The sequence below is a fragment of the Oryx dammah genome, unplaced genomic scaffold (assembly GCF_014754425.2).
Source record: "Oryx dammah isolate SB20612 unplaced genomic scaffold, SCBI_Odam_1.1 HiC_scaffold_26, whole genome shotgun sequence".
NCBI classification, from domain to species: Eukaryota; Metazoa; Chordata; class Mammalia; order Artiodactyla; family Bovidae; genus Oryx; species Oryx dammah.
This window is the reverse complement of record NW_024070210.1, coordinates 29,348,513-29,369,425: the sequence shown is the minus strand read 5'-3', so window position 1 is coordinate 29,369,425 and position 20,913 is coordinate 29,348,513. Positions and strand designations below refer to the sequence as shown.

Below are 20,913 nucleotides of genomic sequence, written 5' to 3'. Positions count from 1 at the left end.
GGAGACAGAAACCAGGTAGGAGGCCAGTTTGGCAAGAGGCTAGGTGAGGCAGAGCGGGAGGCTGGAGAGGATGGGGTGGGCTGAGAAGAGTCTCTGAAAGTGGGCTTGGAGTTATGTGCTAGGATTACACGCACATGGTGAGGAGTGTGGGCTGCTGGGAAAACGTGGAATCAGGAATGGGGGGAGTCAGTTAGTGGGTACCAGATAAGACTTTGCACTCTGGACATGTTGAATTAAAGGGATTGTCTCAATGAGACGTAGAGATGGAGACTTTCAGAAAAGGTGCATAGATAGGTTTGGAAGTAAAGTCTGTGCTTGAGACTTAGGTAAGTGACCATACCCTTTTGGAGGTTCTGATGTGTGTGTTTTCTCCTACTCCAAAAGATTCTCAGGTGGGTTTTGAAATCATGAGTCTGAATATTCCTATGGGAGGAAAAGAGGACTTAGGAGCTGCAGGGTTTATAGAGAGATTCATGAAAGAGGAAGCTGGCCGGAACATCAGATACTGCAGAGAAGTCAGATGAGGGAAAGACAGCACATCTTTGGATCTGACCATCGGGTGTGCACATGGGTTACAGGAGCTGTTTCAGTGCTGGGAAGACAGGGAAACAGATTGTAGGGGATGGCATAGGTGTTGGACGGTGTACAGGGGAGGTGATAATTGACTTTATTAAAAATATGACTTATTCTCTTAGGCTGCCAATTTGGATAAGCCTTTTTGGGTGCAAGTGATTAAAAAAAAAAAAAAAAACACCTTACTCAAACTGGCTAAAGGAAAAAGAATGTATGGGCTCAAATAACTGAGAAATCCAGAAGAATAAAGCAGGGCTTGATCTGAGGCTTTGAATGACATCAAGACCCGGTCTCTTTCTTTCTCAGTTCTCCCTTTATCGGCTTCATTCTGCAGCCCAGTGTCACAAAATGGTGCCAGACATTCCCAAGTTTCTGTCCTTCCAGACTGAAGCTCAGCTGGAGTGACATTGTATTGCTCGCTATGGATCCAGGATTCCTGACTGAACCTATTTGCATTCTGTTGCGCACAGCTGCACCAGTGACTAAGGGCAGGGAGTAGCAAGTACTCAGATGGCGATATAGGGCATATGTCAGTTTCAGGCCGGTCATCGTGACTGAGGGAGCTCAGTGCTCTGCTTGGCAAACTTGGGTCACATGTCCACTCTGCAGCAGGGATAGAATCGCAGCTGAGCCATGGACTAATTAACGTGAGGGCAGGGTGGTTCTCAAAGCTGAAGTGCTGTTGCCAGAAGCTGGCATGGATATTCTGCCTAGAGCTAAAATATGTGCTACAGCTACAGGGCACAAAACTAGGGTTGGTGAATGGAAGCTATTGGTCACTGCATTCCACCAATGGAAGCTATTGGTTACAGAGAACGATTACCCTGGGGGACAGGAATGAAAGAGGTCAGCTGCAGAGGTATCAGTTGGCTGTCACTGACAGTGTCTGAACAGCCACCATGAATAGATGCCAAGCCATTGCACTGTGTAGATGGAGCAGTTAACCTCTAAGGCCACAATGTCAAACTGTTTCTCTGTAACACAGTAAGGAATACATTTTTACCGTACAGCCCAGTATGCCCTTGATTATGCATACAGAACTGCAAACAATTTTCATGACATAGTACTTTTCCTTCATATTTGGTTTGTTCATGTTTTCTGTTCCATTAAAAAATCTCTGTTATATGAAACTCATCACATGATTTTCATGTCTCACTTATGAGTCTCGACCTGCAGTTGGTAAAATCTTGTTCTACGGCCAGAGGTCTTAAATGAACTCAGTTTACAGATGGTATTTGAGTCTGGCTTTTCCACCACAATGGTGGCTAGGGTCAAAATTGAGGATCAAACCTGTTGCACTGTGAGAGCTCCTGGTCCTCTGTGCTGGAGTCTCCTGCTGTCTGTCAGAGCAGCTCCTGACCCGTGGGGTGGAGGGACCTTCCTTGTAGGCCATCAGGCAGTGTTGGAGGGAGTGCACGTGTTGTGTCACAGAGGTGTCCTGGCAGTCTGTCTGCCTGAGGGCTGGCAGCAGCTCCTTCTGTGCCAGCAGCAGTTGATGATGTGAGGTCAGTGTGTGTACATGTGTGTGGTTCTGACAGGATTTTATATTGAAGATGAGGGAGTGGCTTTTAAAAATATTTTTGACTTGAAACAAGTCAAGGCAGAGAGTGGAGACAATTAGACTGACATCCTGTTTAGTCATCTCTCCAGAGAGTTCTATTTTCAGAGCTGTTCTATAAGGGTTCACAAGTGGTGTTAAGGTAGTTAAGGGGATATTGTTAAGTTAGCAGTAGTCGTGATGCAAGAAGCTGGTTTGAACACTGGGGTGAATTGCAGTGCAGTAACCACGTTGATAGTAGTAGACTGAAGGCAGAGAAAGGCAGAGTTTATAAGAAGCAGCTCTTTACGTAGATGAAGCTTTCTGAGTCAGTACAAAACAGTTTTGTACTGTTTGTCAGTACTTTTGAAAAAGCAAAAGCAGGGTGTAGTGTTTAAAGACAGGTGGCAGTGAGCTAGCGTATGGTCAATGCATTTTTTTCCCTTCAGTATGGGTCACCTGTTGGTATAGTACAGGCAGTAAATAGTACTGTCAAAGTTCTTTGAGGTTGTCTCATGGGAGCAATGTCAGAAATGCTGAGTAATGATATTATGGACTTGGAGATGTGAGCAGAGAAACAGGGGATGGTTAAGACCTTGCCCAGAGCCACTGTGCCGATCAGACTGGAGTCCACGTTCTGGTCTAGTTTGAACATTGTACCAGATGATTTGCAGCTCATTTAAATTTAATATTCTATAGTCAACTTCTCCAGACCTTTCTGTCTTCAGGTCAAAGGCAGGACTGAAGTCCTGGGCTAAACTTAATGAGGTCTTTATTGGGTTGGCCAAGAAGTTCATTTGGGCTTGGCCAACAAACATTTAAGGACAATTGTAAAGTTATGTATTTAATTACAATTAAAATATTGTAAATTTATGTATTTGTGTAAATTTATGTATCAGAATCCATGGCTTAGAGGTGTTCATGGGTAGTTCAAGGTTAGCGTGAAGAGGGCAGAGCCTGCCTACCTGGGCCCATGTGGTCAGAGTAGACATGGAGGGAACATGCCCCTTCACCCGGGGGCCATGCTGGGTGAAGGCTTTTGGGAGACGGGCATGTTTTGAGAAGATGGGATCTAGTGAGAAGATGTCCAGCTGCCTCATTGGCAGGATGTCCATCTTGTTTTCTCAGCTCATAGGTGAGAACAGAAAGGAACCCTGATGTTCCTGTGAACAGTTGAGAGCAGGGAATGCACAGCACAGGTACTGCCTCTCCTCGTGCTTCCTGAAGATGAATTGCACTCAAGTGGAAGTGGTATAAACAGAGACAGCACTGTTTCAGTCAAGCTTCATACTTCCCCACACTACAGGTGTGCAGCTGACCATATCACATTGGTTCATAACCTTTTGTGTTGCCATTATTTCTCTACTTTATATACTTGCCATGTGGTTTAGCAAAATATTGTTCTTACAAATGCTGCACATCAGTTAGGGATGTTTCAGAAATGGTGACCTTGTGTATGAATGCTTATCAATATCTCAAAGAGCCAAAATGGAAGAGGAAAAATTTCAAGAGAGGGGAAGCATTGCAAGGATAGTTTCATTCAGATCTGTTTTTCATCCTTTACAACTTCTTTCACTGTTACTTGTTTCTTGCCCATCTACTGTTCAGTGAAAGACTTAGATCTGATCTGTGGCTGTGATTTGCACATTGAGGCCTCTCTGTAAAGAATTTTTTGAGATCCACCAAAAGAATACTTCAAAATTAGAATATAACATATTTTCCCCTCTCTTTCTAGGTGGATCTGGAGCCAGAAGGGAAAGTGTTTGTTGTAATAACTCTAACAGGGAGTTTCACTGAAGGTAAGAATGAATTTGGGGTGATTTTTGGTATTTGTGTACTATTGAGTTCATACTCAATAGGAATTTCTATCATAGAAATTATAAAAAGAATATTTTATAAAAGATACTTTAAAAAATTAACTGTTTAAATTAGGCTGGTTGGTATTTTATTGCCTAATGGTCTATTGGTTTTGGTTGCCAGAGCAAATATACTTGCTAATTCTGGAATTCTTGTGTTTTGTTTTTTATTCATCATCTTCTTAGTTCAAGAAGTTCTTGCCTTTTTTGATTCATGTCTATTAAACTGTACTTAAATTTTTGGCTTTGGGCCAAACCTTTAGTTTGCCTCTTAATGTATTAAAAATTGAAAGATCATATTCTCTTCCTTATAATCTTTATCTCATCCTGTCCTTCGAGTGATTCTTTTCCTCTTCCCCGACACTACCCTCACCTCCCACTTTCCTTTATTTTTAATTGAGGTAAAGTTTATGTACAGTGAATTGAATAGATCAGAAGTGAAGAATTTTATCTTGACAAATGCGTACAACCATGTAACTAGCACTGCAGTCCAAGACATAACATTTCCATCCTTCTGAAAGTTCTCTGTGTCCTTTCCTAGTTAATCCCCTGCTGCCAGAGACAGTAAATGCAATATTTTGTTTTGTTTTTTCACTGTAGTTTAGTTTTGTCTATTCTGGAAGTTCATATAAATGGAACTATATAACGTGTTCTCTTGTGTGTCTGATTTATTTTGCTCAGCATAATTTCTGTGAGATCTATGCATGTCATTGTGTATATTAGTATTCCATTCTTTTTTATTGCTGAATATTCCATTCTATAAAGGTAGCACAATTTTGTTTGCTCATTCTTGTCCTGATGGACATTTTGGAGTTTTCCCTATTTGGGGTTATTATGAAGAATGCTTCCATAAATATTCTTGTACATAAATTACACCTTGATTTCTCTTGGGTAAATGCCTAGCAGTGGAATTGCTGAATAACACAGTAGATACATGTTTAACTTTATAAGAAACTCACATGATTTTCCAAAGTGGTTGTATTCTTATATTCCCACCAGCAATGTATGAGAGTTCTAATTGCTCCATGTCCTCACCAACATTTGATGTGGTAATTCTCTTTAATTTTAGACATGCTGGTGGCTATGGAATGATAACTTGTGGTATTAATTTGCATATCAAATTCCTTGCAGTTTCTGTCCCTTTTCTAGTGGCTTTCCAGTGTTTCCAATTAATTGTTTTAGAATACATCTCTAAATATTTAATTTTTTTTGGTTGGCAGGGTAAGTCCTTTGCAACCTATTCTACCATTACTAAAATCCTTGCAAAGTTCTGTAGAGATGTGGCTTTATGATTTGTCTGTTTGGTGTTGGCATTTTGCAAATTGGTGACACCTTTGAGAAATGATTTTCTCTTATCCCATTCAACCCTTCTCCTTCATATGGGCAAATTATCTTAAGGTTAATATTTTTCAACTTGTCTCAACTGTTGCATCTTATCCTTTTGCTCTGATATTGAAATTAGCAGAAACTTGGGTTACTTGAACATGAAAAAACTGTCCAAATTATAGTTTAGGGGTCTTCTGCCTGCTCACAAGTCTTTTGGTTTTGCTTGGCATTTTGAACAGATAGGATTCGTGAGAAAAAATGAATCTGTTGATAACTCAGTCAAATAAAATATAATGTAATATTACAGAACATTGCTGATAGAACATTCTTACAGCACATGGAAGGTGGGTACAACCATGGTATAGACAAACCCAGCAGTGAGTGTAGAGGCATGAATGAGGAGTGGATAAGATTCTGAATATACTGAACTACCCAAATATGCTGCAGTAAATTGCAAGGGGCCAGAGGAGTAAGGCCATGTGTGTTAGACCAGGTCTGATGGTGCTGTTGTTGTTACATGACATCTCTTTTTAGAGTTATGCTGTCTCTCTAAGAATAAATTTTATTACATTTCTATCTTCCTTAATTGTACACTAGAAACATCAAAACAATGGTGCTTGAATAGTCCTCAGTATTCTCATAGTATTAATTTATTAGTTATAGTGATAAAAGAATGTCAAATGTTACTCGGGGTGAGTTCTTACTAGGCCATTGCAATAATATTCCTTTCAGAGGTGACCCTGGGTAAAATGGTGAGGCAGGCCAAGTTCATCTTGGGTAATTCCACCTCCCCTTTAAGTTAGTCCTTCCTGTTCTCTGTCTTCAAATGTCTCTTACTCCAGAAAGATGCTCAGTGATCTCCTCTCTCCAGGAACACTTGCTAATAAGGAAGACAGGGAATTCATGGGCTAATTCATACTACAGTGATAGTGATTGATATCTTAGCATTCTACCCCTCTTAGGTGTGCCTGTGTATTTTTAAATGATGTTAAAAGGGCTGTTTTACCCATGAGAAGATTTTTGATGTTCAAGTTTCAGGATCTGTAGCATCACTGTGTGGGCTGTATTTTAGAAGCTCAGAGCTGATCTCCCTGTCTGTGGGAGCCTTACCTTGTCAGTTTAGCTCCTAGGCTGGGGCTCAACTTGAGCTGGCACGTTGCTGCAGCCTTAGGGCACAGCTTCCTTGTCAGATGCAGAGAATGTGATGGCCGTCTCTGTGCGTGTTACGCAAGGAAGGAATGGAGCTCCCCAGCCCCCACACTCCTGCCTCGGCTGTTGCAGCACATGGACCTGGCTCTGTGAGAATGTCCCTGGTTTGGCCTCTCTCCTGTCAGCCCACCTAGATCAGCTCTGGCTGGCAGGTGACAGGTCAGCTGGTAGAACGTTTGGAGCTCTAGTTCCCACCTGGGGTGCTGGAGGGCTTTACATAAAGAAGCAGGGTGAGGTCAGGCTTGCCTGGTGTGGCTCAGGCTGTGAAGGGGGCGTTGGCCTGGGATTCCAGAGGGATTGACAAGGCTCAAGAAATGGTGGTTGATGAAAGAATGAAATGATGCCATTTGCAGCAACATGGTTGGACCTAGAGATTGTCACACTAAGTGAAGTAAATCAGGCAGAGAAAGACAAATATCATATGATATCATTTATATGTGAAATCTTAAAAATGCTACAAATGAGCTTATTTACAAAACAGAAACAGAATCACAGATTCAGAAAATAAATTCATAGTTACCAAAGGGGAAAGCAAAGGTGGGGGAAGGATAAATTAGGAGGTTGGGATTAACTTATACACACTACTATATTTAAAATAGATAACAAGGACCTATCACATAGGGAACTCTACTCAATATTCTGTAATAACCTATATGTGAAAAGAATCTGAAAAAAGAATAGATACATGTATAACTGAATCACTTTGCTGTGCAGCAGAAACTAACACAACATTGTAAATCAACTATAATATAAAATAAAAGTGAAGTTCAAAAAGAAAGAAATCTTGGTTGAGCCTCAGTGTGCATCTGATCTATCTCACAGGGTTATTTTGAAGGTCAGATGATAGAATGTGTAGGAAAGTGTAGAGTGTTCTATGAAGGCACATCTCCATGTTCCTGTTGTCATGGCAGCAAGATTCCTGTCATTCTCACCACCCCTGCATGGCACCCATGTATACTCAGCAGGTGTACTTTATTTCGACACTGTTTTTCTTTTATACTAGAAGCCTCAGTTTTCCTTTTATACTAGAAGCCTCAAGAATTTAGTGGACAGTTTCTAATGTGATGTTGACTTATCGCCATGCCTGTTTCCCTTTCATGGCCTGCTCTAGGGGTTCTGCCATTAACCGAGATGCTATAATCCCAAGGCTCTCCTTTAAAAAGCAATTGCTTAAATGGAGGTATGGTCTGTGATATACCAGACTGGCATTAGGAGCTGCTGACTAGTCCTTATTTCATCCTGTCTCATCTTCTCATCTTTCGATAATTGTGCTGAATTTGCAGCTAAGGCAAAAGAGTTTTTATTAAATATAAGACATGACATGAGAAATGACATGAGCGATGCCTGCCGAGAACAGACCTGTGATCTCATCACAGATGCTGGGGATATAAAGATGAACAAGATATGGACACTGGAACGAGCTCATCTGCCATGGGCAGATGCAGCCTATGCCTACAGTGTGGGGGCCCAGGACCCAGCACAGGAATAAGTCCAAGCCATGGTGCTGGCTGGCAGGAACATGTGATCAGATCAGCCAGGAGATTTTAGAGGAAGCTCCACTGGGGAGGAGCATGGTGGAACAATCAATAGAAATATTGCTGGTGGAGGAGAAAGTTCAAGAGGGGCAGATAGCGTGTTCACAGGTATAGGGGTGAGAGAACAGTGAAGAGTTCCATGGACTGAACATAGTGAGACGGGTGCTGAGTGAGAGGGAGTGTGGCCGGAAGTGCGGCAGAGACTCCGGAGGAGGGCCTCACGCACATGGCTCGGTGGTAAAGAATCTGCCTGCCGGTGCAGGAGATGCGGATTCAAACCTCAATCGGGAAGCTCCCCTGGAGAAGGAAATGGCACCCCACTTCAGTATTCTTGCCTGGGAAATCCCATGGATAGAGGAGCCTGGCAGGCTACAGTCCATGGGATCGAAAAGAGTCAGACACACACGAGCAACTGAGCCCACAGGCATGCATAGGTTTGCCCAGGACAGTCTGAGTTTGTCTGCAGTACCAGTGTAAACCATTCACAGCATCACCTTGCAGTCTCATGAGGATCCCAGGTTAGAGGATAAATTGCATGGTTACACTACTTCTAGGCTCGCAGACATGATGGGGTGCCAGTGAAGGGTTTTAGGGAATGGGAAGATCTTACTTGGTAGCCATAGGTACATGAGGCTGGCGGCAGGGGGCTATTAGGATCATAAGAGGAGACGGGTATAGATAGCCAGTAAGAAACAATTAAAGTTTTCTAAGAGAGAGATTACTAGAACTGGAGTTAAGTTGGAATCTGTGGGAATAAATGGAGAGTCGGGGACAGCTATGAGAAATATGTAGGTCTTGAAACCAGCAGGAATTGGCAATTCATGGGGTGTCAGGGATGAAGAAGGATGAGACTCCGGTGATGCTCAGAGGATGTCGTGCAGTCATTCACCAGACTAGAAACATAGCAGTAGAAAGTGATGAATTCAGCTTTGAGCAGGTGGAGTTTGAGACACTTGTGGGAAACCCAAGAGGAGATGGTTAGTAGCAATAAGAGTCTAGAGTTTATTAAGGGATCTAGGTGTGAGATATAGCTCTGGCTGCCAGTGGGAGCCAGTCTGGAGGCTGGGACCCGCTGAGAAGATTTAGAAAACCAAGGTTGACTAAGAGCAGAACTCTGTGGAACACCAATAATTAAGATCTGGCTCACAGATTATAATTTGTCAAATTTACCCAAACTCTGTTGAAGGTTTACTTAATGAACACTCATTTTGTTAATATATTTATTACTTATTCAATAATATTTGAGTGCTTACTGCATGTTAGGGACTGTTTTGCCAGATGGTAGAACATCTTCCAAATTGACACCAAAATGTTTGCTAATGAAGTTTGGAGAAAGGACAGAACATAAAAAGACTTTTAGAAAAAAAATTACGCATAAATTGGTGTTAACAGCAGTAGCTTCACAATTTGATCATGAAGTGTGCTGTGTATAGATTTATGTTTAATGCTGAGATGAGAGGATGAGCCTGCTTCAAAACCCAACATTACACTGAGATGGAGCGAGAAAAACTCTTCATGGAGCTCTGTCACAGAGCTGAAAGGCATAACATTGTCAACTGGATCCAAAACCCGTCACCATTGTTCATATTAAGAAAGGTGTTATCACTCTTGATCAGATATAGAATTCCCCTCAGCACTGCTGCCAAGACCCAGTTGAACTGACTTATTGTTTTAAAAGGACTGTCTCATGTCATTCTTTATTTCACTCTGGCTAAACCTTTCTGGAGCTCACCACTGGATCAGCCACCTAATGGAGCTGAAATTTTATTAAAGTGATGAAAGAAACCTGGACTTTCAATGCAACCTCTAGATGCTGTCACGGTGGCTCTGTTTGATGGTCACTATGCTGGACTAGTTCTTACCTGGAAGAGTGGAATGACCAAAAAAAAAAAAAGAAGGTTTGAAGTATTGATGAAAATGCATTGAACTAAACTCATCACTTTTAAAATTGGAAGAGAAGCCACAAAAGAAATTGTTAAAATAGTGATATCCCCTCAGCAAATCAAAAAAGATGTTGCTGCACTGTAATGCTATTAAGAAATACAATGTAAGATTTGAAGATAATGTAGTTTAGGTAAGTGAAGTTTGCTTGAATTCGGAGGATCTCATACTTCAATGATTGGCCCACAGAGTGAGAACCAGATGACGTGTGTTTCCTCATGGGAGTACCCCATCCCATTTGTGAAGTAGTAGTGCCAAAAAATCAAGCCCGGATCTGGTCAGCCTTCCACATCTAACCACCACTGTGGAGGAAATAGGGGGATGGGGACACATTTAAAATGACACCATGAGGTACAATCAGCAAAATTCAAAATGTGGAAACATTTGATAAGACAAGAGACTTGCTTCCTTTGACTAAAAATTGGAAGAGAAAAAGGAAAGAGAAGGAAAAGCCAAAAATAGCAAAAGATTAAAAATTGGAAGAAAAAAGGAAAAATGGAGAGAAAACCAAAATAACAAATGAGAAACATATTAACCACCTTCAACATGTGAAACATATCAAGCAAGAATTGCAAAACTAACTCCCAAGATACAACTGGGAAAATGTATGACTGTATACATCATCATAATTAGGAATGATTAACCTTATTTAGCTGTGATTACGGCATGTTGGTTGTTTAAAATAGAGCATCTATGACCGATACATACTGAAGTGCTTACTGATAAAATGATTTCTGAGGTATACTTCAGAATATTCCAGAGGTGGGAGAAGGGGAGAGGGTACAGGTAAAACCAGATTGGCCACAAGTTGCCTCTTGAAGCTAGATGACACTTACATGTAGGTTTATAAGTTTGACTACTTTTTCATGTGTTTGAAATTCTCCTTAATAAGAAATCAAAATTACACATTTAAAATACCTATTTCCTAAACAAAAAACGGTATGTGGGTTGCCTCTGCAACAGCCAAATGATGCTTTAACTTTGAACACATGATATCTATTCTCATTTATAAATTAAAGCTGGTGTTTTTTATCTGTATACATTTTATCCTTAATTCCCAATTTTTATGTATGATGAAGAGGAAGAGTTAAAAATTTAAATGGCTAGAGTACTTCAGAAATATTTTTAAAGATTCTAAATAAATACTAAGCTGTGAGTCAAAAACTGCAGGTAGGAAGAAATGAGTAAGACAAATCCTTTCGTTCTGTTGTAAAGTTCTCACTCATAACGAATGACAGGTAAGTCATCTCCTATTAACAATTACATAACACTTTGCCCTTAGAAAGTTTCATTTTAAGATAGTTTTCTTAAAGAATGATGTAAAGCAAAAGAATTAATGGTAGACGAATCTTGTGGACTTGTCTTTCCCCCAAAGTTCCCCAAGCAAAGTTGAGAGTATTCTGTACCACTTTGGAGGAAAAAGTGATTTCTTAAAAGATAAACAAAAATACAGTCTGACATAGAACCTGTCATTTGTGGATTTGAAGCTCATCGAGAAAGCTTCACTGAAGCTTTGAATTGCCCCCTTCTTTCAGATTCTTATTATGTTACTTAGAGCTAATACTCATTTCCCCTGGGGAGAGGATGGAAAGTGCCGAAATTTTGGTATCTGCCAAAAGTATTCTTTCTTCTAAGGGAGTGCACTATAAGATCGAGTAAAATTCTGATCTTTTTGAACCATTTTCGCTCAGATTTCCTGTGCCAAACCACTGGTTTACACGTAATTATGTTCTCTGCTAAATCATCATGGCCTCATGCACCAAGGCAGATGAAACATGTGTTAACTGCTTGAAGGCTGCAACGCACAGTTTCTCACACTCTCTCTGTGTTACTTTTAAAGGGGGAAAAAGTCATCTCTGATGGCAGTTTTCAGTATTCCTTTCTCATGTTTCAAGCCTGGCGACATATTGTTGATCTATCTTTTTAAAGTTAGCTTTTTAAAAAAATATGTATTCTTTCTGTGCATTCGACCTGAAGGACGAGTGGCTACTTTGGTTCCCCTGGCGGTCCAAGCAGTTCTGTGGCTCCCATTGGAAATGACTGCCGGGTTGGAGACAGGGCTAGAGGGTAACAAAGAGGCATTGAGGCAATGAGGAGAGAAGGAAAACTGGAAAAAGAAATGATCTTTTTAAAGAATTGAAACTAAACTGTCCATGTTGTGGTTGACCTGATCCTCTTTCCCATGAGAGCAGGCTCATTTGTTGAGCTCCTTCTGAGGACCAGATGCTGTGCTCAGCCTGAAACTGAGCAAGGAGCAATAGCAGCTCTTGTTTCATTTTCTTCCAGTAGCAAGATAGCCTCTTACCCTCCTAATAGTTGCCCTCTATATGTTCATGCCATCATGCATATTATTTCATTTGCTCCTCACAACAAACTTCTGAGGCTGATGTAATCCTCAGTATGCAAGTGGTGAATCCAGCTCAGGGATGCTGAGTTGCTATGGTCTCCCGAGTAACAAGTGCCAGAGCCCAGACACAAGCTCAGACTGGGATGCTGAGGTCCAAGATCTTTCTAGGCCATCAACTATCAGGGAGGTGTTTCCATGTTTTCTCTTTATTCTACCTTGAATAAAAACTGTCCTATAGGTGATGTAATCCCAACCTTCACAGAATTTTGTTTTCTTTGGGGATAATGTTATTTTGCGAGACTTTCTTTGGAGTTCCCCTTCTTATACCTAAAGGTTGACAGTATTCTGGGAAAGGTACCACCTTCTTAAATACCAGGTATTGATCAGAGAACTCTGGGAAGACTGAGTTTGAGATTTGCTGAGTTTTACCACATCAGTAGGTTCTCTTAATGAAAGCATTAAACTAGAACTTGGAAAAATTATAAGTCAAATGAGTTCAGTTAGCATATGATAGCTGTATTTGCCTAGTTATGTCTCAACCATTGTTGGCTTCATCCTGACTACTTCTCTTACTTTCATTGACTATTGATGATAAACTTTTAAATGGTTCCCAAAGTGTGATCCTGCAGATGTCTGGGAGTTCCAGAATATTCTACTCTGATTATTCATTGGAAGGATTGATGCTGTGTCTAAAGCTCCAATACTTTGGCCACCTGATGTGAAGAGCCGAATCATTGGAAAAGACGCTGTTGCTCAGAAAGATTGAAGTCAAAGGAGAAGAGGGTGGCAGAGGATGAGATGGTTCGATAGCATCACTGACTCAATGGACTTGAGTTTGAGCAAACTCTGGGGATAGTGAAGGACAGGGAAGCCTGGTGTGCTGCAGTCCATGGGGTTGTAAAGAGTCGGACATAACTTAGGGACTGAACAACAGCAATGCATAAGGCACTCTGCTACATACTACAATACTATTGTGTCTCAAGAAGGAACACTTGAATAATTGATCTACTCTTTTCACCCCATGGGACACCATTTTTTACTTGAAAGACTGACAAACTGTAGTTATGGAGACATAAGATTTTGTCAGGTATTTTCTTAAAAATGAATGAAACGAGCTTGTTATTTCCAAGCAAAAAGCTGAGTATGATGCTGGTGATAAAACTGGACCCTGCAAGGCATGGGTAGAATTTTGGAAATTTTATACTCACCATGTGAGCTTGTCAGCTTACAGTACTTAAAAGACTTTTCTTAGGAATTTGTTGTTTATTAACAATTGTGAGGTGTTTTTTTTTTAATATTGTAAAATAGGTTAATATTTGGAAGAAGATCTGCATAACTCAGTAAACCTGCATTTTCAAAATGACCGATACAAAATGTTACAAAACCATGCATGAGTCAAGGACCCATTGAAAGCTTAAGATAGACTAATTGATTTAGTGTAACAGTATAAAAATCTCATTGATTATATAGAGTCTACATTGCAACTAACTCTTAAACTACCAGTTGTCAAGTTTTGGTATAGACTCAAAGAAGCCCCTGAAAAAGCTATTAAAACACTCTCTTTTCCACTATTGTCTGTACGAGGCTAGATTTTGTTCATATATTTAATCTAAAACAGCGTTGTAGAAGATGGAATACAGAAGCAGATCTAAGAATCCTACTGGCCTCTGAGTCACACTTTAAAGGGATTTGCAGAATTATAAAACAATGCCACTCTTCTCATTTAATTTTATTAAAAATAAAGTTATCTTTCATAAAAATGTTATTTATGCAATGAATTTGTTATTGTTTTAAATGAATAAATTTTTTAAAATCTCAATTTTAATTTCTAACATCAATAACAGTAGAGAGAACCCACATAAACCAAAACTGAGCCCTTGATTTTTAAGACTAGAAAAGGGTCCTGAGGCCAAATTATCTCTAGAATTTCTAGGTTATCTCCCCCTTAATCTTTCTTTCAGAAGTCCAGCACTTTTAGTGATAATTTAAAGAAGAAGGAACCGACAAGCTTTTGTGTATGCTCTATTGGGACTGACATTAGGTGACAATTAGGTGATATACACAACAGAAAAATTCAGTCATTTTTTTGAAACTGTTATCCTTTTTCTCTAATTATTTTTACTGTGTGGTGTACTTCTGCAGTGGGTTTTTGTTATAAGCCCTTTCTCATAAAAATAGGGAGGTCAGGAAATGACACCCAAACTGCCTAGAAACCTATGGTGGTTTCTAACTTTAGAGATGCTGCTATTGACAGCTTGATGCTAAACCTTTGCTTGATTTGAGCAGAACAAGGCAGTCGCAGTACTTCTGAGCAAGTGGTCAGAGCTGTTAGCACTAAAAGCTGAACCGCAAGAATAGCTCAAAAGCCTATGGATGGAAGCATCCGCAGATTCACCTTATGTGACACTCACCCACCAGCATGTTCATCTGAAATCAAGATTCGTGCAAAACAGAGTCTGACTATTATCTTCATTTTCTCAAGCTTAATATATATATATATATATTTTAAGTTGGAATTACATTCATGCAGAATTCTCTCAGTGGAGCTGAGATCTGGGGAAAACAAATGATTTAATTTTTTGATAGAAAAATTAATTGCTACAGAGTCTGGTTTCATTGTGCTTCAGTTTCATTTCCAGCATCTCTAGTACTCTCTGCTCTTATTGTTTCAAATGAACAAGGCAGCAGAGGTTCTGTGTGCCAGGCCAGTTATATTGACATCCCTTTTAGTAGGTTTTTTCCCCAATAACGCCTGTGTCAGTGGGCAGGTGAAGAGGCAGGAAGACCTATTTCTTCTCCCCTGAAACTTGTCATCAGCATTAGGATTTCATCCTGGTGTTTGAAATTTCTATTCAGCACTAGATGACTTCCTGTGTGAGGTTGAGAGTGGGCGAGGGGAGCCTTAATGGTCTAGGATTGAAGACACACTCTTTGTGTATGTCAGAGATTGCCTTTGATTTTCTTAAGTGGTAACTTAGTTCTAACATTGTTTTGGAGAAAGTCGGTTGCTATCTCTGTGAATTTACTTGGGTTACAGAATATACTGGATTGGGTTTCTAAATTATCACCACTTGGGTCCAGTGGATCAAGAGAACTCTCTCTGGACACACACTGTGTTTATGTATAACATGTGATATATGTATGCATGCATGCATCTGTGTAGGTCGGTACTTACTAATGACATTGAGTTTATTCCTATAGAAGTCAAAATTTGGTGTGTGGGCGGAGACACAAACAACTAGACTACATAATATGCCAAGTGGTAAACGCTCTGGAAAAAATAGGGCAGAATGAGGGGACAGAGGTGAGGACTGTGTGTGTGCTGTTCTGTTCAAATTAGGTTGGTGTTGGAGCTGTCGACCTGAAGGGAAGGAGGGACCATGAGGTTGTGTTACGGGAAGAGGGGACAGGAAATACAAAAAAAAAAAAAACCCTAAGGTGGGAGTGTGGTGGGTGAGTGTTAGCAGAGGGGAGGATTGTTACCAAGCACTGAGGAGGTGCTAGCATCCTTGTTGACAAAGTCTGCATGCTGTTAATGTCACTTCCCTTATCAGGAACACATCTTTGTTAATTGAGCGAAGTTCACCTATATTTGATGCTGTCTTACCATTTGGCTGAACATAATCTTTCTTCTTTGTCTAGGGGTCCATAGAGCACCATATTTACATCCATTTATAGTGATTTAATGTAAGTTGTTAAGCAAAAACTTTTAAATTTATCATGAAGACTATCCTGAGTTCTGTGCATTCCATCAGGGTTTCTTATTGTTCTAAGCTACATTAGGATCAGTTACATAGTTTAATATGCATTCAAATGTACTATCTGGTAATATATAACAATTCCATACACTGCTAAATATAATTAGGTACAATTCAATTCCAGCTATAGGTTATTAGGAAATTACTCTTACTGTACACCTGACCTATCTAAAACACAGTCAGAAAATTTAGGTTCAGCTAGAATCTTCTGTTCATGAATGTGGTGGAAACTCACTTTTGTTGAGTTTTAATAAATGCTAATGACATGGCTTCAGCAATACGTGAACCGTGAACTTCCAGATGTTCAAACTGGTTTTAGAAAAGGCAGAGGAACCAGAGATCAAATTGCCAACATCCGCTGGATCATCAAAAAAGCAAGAGTTCCAGAAAAACATCTATTTCTGCTTTATTGACTATGCCAAAGCCTTTGACTGTGTGGATCACAATAAACGGTGGAAAATTCTGGAAGAGATGGGAATTCCAGACCACCTGACCTGCCTCTTGAGAAACCTATATGCAGGTCAGGAAGCAACAGTTAGAACTGGACATGGAACAACAGACTGGTTCCAAATAGGAAAAGGAGTATGTCAAGGCTGTTTATTGTCACCCTGCTTATTTAACATCTATGCAGAGTAAATCATGAGAAACGCTGGGCTAGAAGAAGCACAAGCTGGAATCAAGATTGCCAGGAGAAATATCAATAACCTCAGATATGCAGCTGACATCACCCTTATGGCAGAAAGTGAAGAGGAACTAAAAAGCCTCTTGCTGAAAGTGAAAGAGGAGAGTGAAAAAGTTGGCTTAAAGCTCAACGTTCAGAAAACGAAGATCATGTCATCTAGTCCCATCACTTCATGGGAAATAGATGGGGAAACAGTGGAAACAGTGGCTGACTTTATTTTTCTGGGCTCCAAAATCACTGCAGATGGTGATTGCAGCCATGAAATTAAAAGACTCTTACTCCTTGGAAGGAAAGTTATGACCAACCGAGATAGCATATTCAAAAGCAGAGACATTCCTTTGCCAACAAAGGTCTGTCTAGTCAAGGCTATGGTTTTTTCCAGTGATCATGTATGGATGTGAGAGTTGGACTGTGAAGAAGGCTGAGCACTGAAGAATTGATGGTTTTGAACTGTGGTGTTGGAGAAGACTCTTGAGAGTCCCTTGGACTGCAAGGAGATCCAACCAGTCCATTCTAAAAGAGATCAGTCCTGGGTGTTCTTTGGAAGGACTGATGCTAAAGCTGAAACTCCAGTACTTTGGCCACCTCATGTGAAGAGTTGACTCATTGGAAAAGACTTTGAAGCTGGGAGGGATTGGGGGCAGGAGGAGAATGGGACGACAGAGGATGAGATGGCTAGATGGCATCACTGACTCAATGGACGTGAATTTGGGTGATCTCTGGGAGTTGGTGATGGACAGGGAGGCCTGGCGTGCTGCAATTCATGGGGTCGCAAAGAGTCGGACACGACTGAGCAACTGAACAGAACTGAGTGACATCTGGAGAAGTAAATAGGTTAAAGGTCAGTCTGGACACATAGGAGACTTAGTATATAACTTTTTGAAGGTTAATTCTTACTGCATTTTGCGTAAACAAGGACACTTCCATTATCTGAGTCCTTCGATTGATAATTACCAAGTTCTGAAAATAGGGCTTCAAAAAGTGTGAAATGGCAAGAGAGGAGGATCTGTTCTAGAACAATGAAATCACTTGAGAATTTTGAAAAATGCAGGGGTTTTTTTTCAGGCCCCAGACTGAATCAGAATCTCCTGGGAAGAGGCCAGGAAAACAGATTCCTAATAAGCACTTAGACTGGTTTTAATGGTTGGCCAAGTTTGAATGCCCCTGTTGTACTTTAAATCATATCTAATTTGATTAATGGAAAATTTTGGTGATTGGGAAGTTTGCAGGTTTAAAAAAAAAAAAACACAGGAAAACTGCATAGTAGAGTGTATTACTTTGCTATAGTCTTTTAAGAGTTGACAAAACCCCAAATGCATTTTTTTTAAAAAGAACCTTTAAAATGCTGTGACATAAACAGGTCAGGTTACAGTTTTTGCACCTTTGGGAGAAGAAAATGAGACTCAGAGGCTAAGGGCCTTACTTAGTATATATGTCTAAATTTGGTACTAATGCTGAGACTCAAATCAGCATTGAGTGTCTAAAATCAGGATGGGAATGTTGGCTTTGAGACAACTTCTAGGTGTTTCCCCTTCTCTTTGAGTAGCTGGGATCAGGAAAAGGTGATTTAAAGTGATTCCAGTGACAATAGAAGCCAACATTTAAAAAACAGTATATATGTTTTAAAAGATTTGATTGGTGTTCTGTCTTTAAAAATGACAAGAATTATGAAAGTGTCTTTCATCTTTTATTTATCAATATTTGTGTTACAGTGGCACCTGTATGCTAATTCTTAGAACCAAGAACAGATTCAATAACTCAGTGTATACTTTTCTGATTCAAAGGTTTGCTATCTTCCACTTTACACTGACTTTCTCAGCACTATCATGAGGAGGGTTAATTTTGCAAAAATATTTGAAGGTATCATCAAGTTTTCTGAAGGCTGGGCATAGCTCCATTGGTGTTGATCTCTTATTTGTTGGTGATAGACCTGACACACAGATTTACTTTGTCGGGGGCTTAGCTGTGATTGGGCTTCGCTGGTGTCTCAGACAGTAGAAGAATCCACCTGCAATGCGGGAGACCTGGATTCAATCCCTAGGTTGGGAAGATCCCCTGGAGGAGGGCATGGCAAGCAACTCAAGTATTCTTGTCTGGAGAATCCTATGAATAGAGAAGCCTGGTGGGCTACAGTCTATGGGGTCACAAAGAGTTGGACATGACTGAGTAACTAAGCACAGCACAGTAGCTGTGATTGGAGCAGGTTGTCAACCAATTCCAAGACTTGCATCAACTATAAGATCTCACTTTGACCCCGTGCCTGATTTTTATTGTGTAACTTGTATTATGGAATATAGCTGATACTCAGAAAATGGAAACAGCAGCTATTCACATGGTGAGCAAGAATTAGGATAGTTTTAAGCAAGTAGGAATGTCAGAGAAGGGGCTAGTTTAAAAGTGTTTTCTTGATGATTGTGCTTTGAGCATTTAGTTTACCTATATTAATCTCACTGGTACAGGGATTTTGATAAAACTCAGTTGATGAGTTTGAGTGTCTCAGTGGAATGAAATGAATAACTTATTTCTTAGAAAAGGTGTAATAACTCTGACATCAGACTGGATGGCATCACTGACTCAATGGACGTGAGTTTGATCAAGCTCCAGGAGATGGTGAAGGTCAGAGAAGGCTGGCATGCTGCAGTCCATGGAGTGGCAAAGAGTCGTACATGTCTGAGCAACTGAACAACAACAATAAAGTCTATAGTGTTCAGAAATCTTTGTGTAGAAGTGACTGCATGTCTGGGTATCACTGTCTCACCTAATGGTTGCTTAGAGTCTACCCAAAGGAGTGCCTAAAAATACCTGGAGGGGTCCTTCCAACAGTGAACTTTAGGGAGGTTCATTGACAAAGACAGAACTTAACTGTCAGAGGGAACCATTAATTTTGTTAAACATATTAACAAGTGATGACTCAGTAGGACTGATGCCTCCTGCTGGCCCTTCAGGATACCGTGGGGACACTCAACCAAGATGCAGAGGAATAGTCCTGCTCAAGGGTGCCTGTTACCAGTCAGTGAGTGTCTTGTTCTATGCCTCTGCCTCAGGGGTTGCACTTTCTTAGTGGATATTCTAATCACTACGTTCTTGATAGTGCCTCTGTGAATGCTCCAGGATCACTCCAAGTCCAGCCTTACGAATGTTCTGTTTCATGTGCAGGATATTCACCCTATGCTAGCTGTGTCTGTTTGGTCCTCTCTCTCTCTGCCTCTAACCAGGAACCATGAACTTCCCGTGGGCTAAGATGGGTTTGGTTTGGTATGTGGCACAGTGCAATGCTTTCGAAATGTTTCAACTTGAACTCTTCAGGCCCAGCAGGGTTCTCCAGGGCACCCCTGTCCCCAGCACTCCCAGTTGTCTTACTTCCTCTGACTTCACACCTCCATGTCTCCGCCTCTCAGCTTGCAATCCCAGATGAGTGTGTGTTCAGTGTTTCTTCTTGGTAGTGTGTAGTAGCCGTGGGGCACTCTTAGTTATTTTTTTAAGGGGAAGGATCACTTTGCTGGAGTCAACTGAAAACACTTTCCCTTTGCTGAAGAATATAAAGGTTCCTCTCTTGCACTGTTCAGCATCCCAGCTGACCCCAGAAGCACTCCCACTTCTGGTTTGGGGTCAGATAGAGTCTCATGTTCTGGGGAGTTTTAGGGGGAAGGGTAGGAAGAGAACTCTTTCTCTTTTATTATTATTTTTTTTAATCAAGAAAATAAGTCAGGCTTTCAACCAGTCCATTCTGAAGGAGATCAGCCCTGGGATTTCTTTGGAAGGAATGATGCTAAAGCTGAAACTCCAGTACTTTGGCCACCTCATGAGAAGAGTTGACTCATTGGAAAAGACTCTGATGCTGGGAGGGATTGGGGGCAGGAGGAGAAGGGGACGACCAGGGATGAGATGGCTGGATGGCATCACTGACTCGATGGACGTGAGTCTGAGTGAACTCCAGGAGATGGTGATGGACAGGGAGGCCTGGCGTGCTGCGATTCATGGGGTCGCAAAGAGTCAGACACTACTGAGCGACTGAACTGAACTTAGATAATAGGTCTCCAGGTTCCTGAATACCCCCCAAAGTTCGTTTCTGGTGTTAGTGTTAACCCTGTCATTAATAGAACCACACAGACCCAGTCCCCTGGGAACTGCTGTCGGGGGAGGGGGTCT

At 40.8% G+C, this 20,913-nt stretch overlaps 1 protein-coding gene across 2 annotated transcripts in view; it reads left to right on the top strand.

Annotated features, from left to right (window-relative positions):
• Positions 1-20,913, top strand: part of PRKCH (protein kinase C eta) — a 367,851-nt gene that overhangs the window by 69,276 nt on the left and 277,662 nt on the right. For both annotated transcript variants that reach the window (XM_040226314.1, XM_040226313.1), the window contains exon 2: positions 3,846-3,909. In XM_040226314.1, coding sequence (XP_040082248.1) covers positions 3,846-3,909 — 64 coding nt within the window. The remainder of the gene's footprint in view (positions 1-3,845; positions 3,910-20,913) is intronic.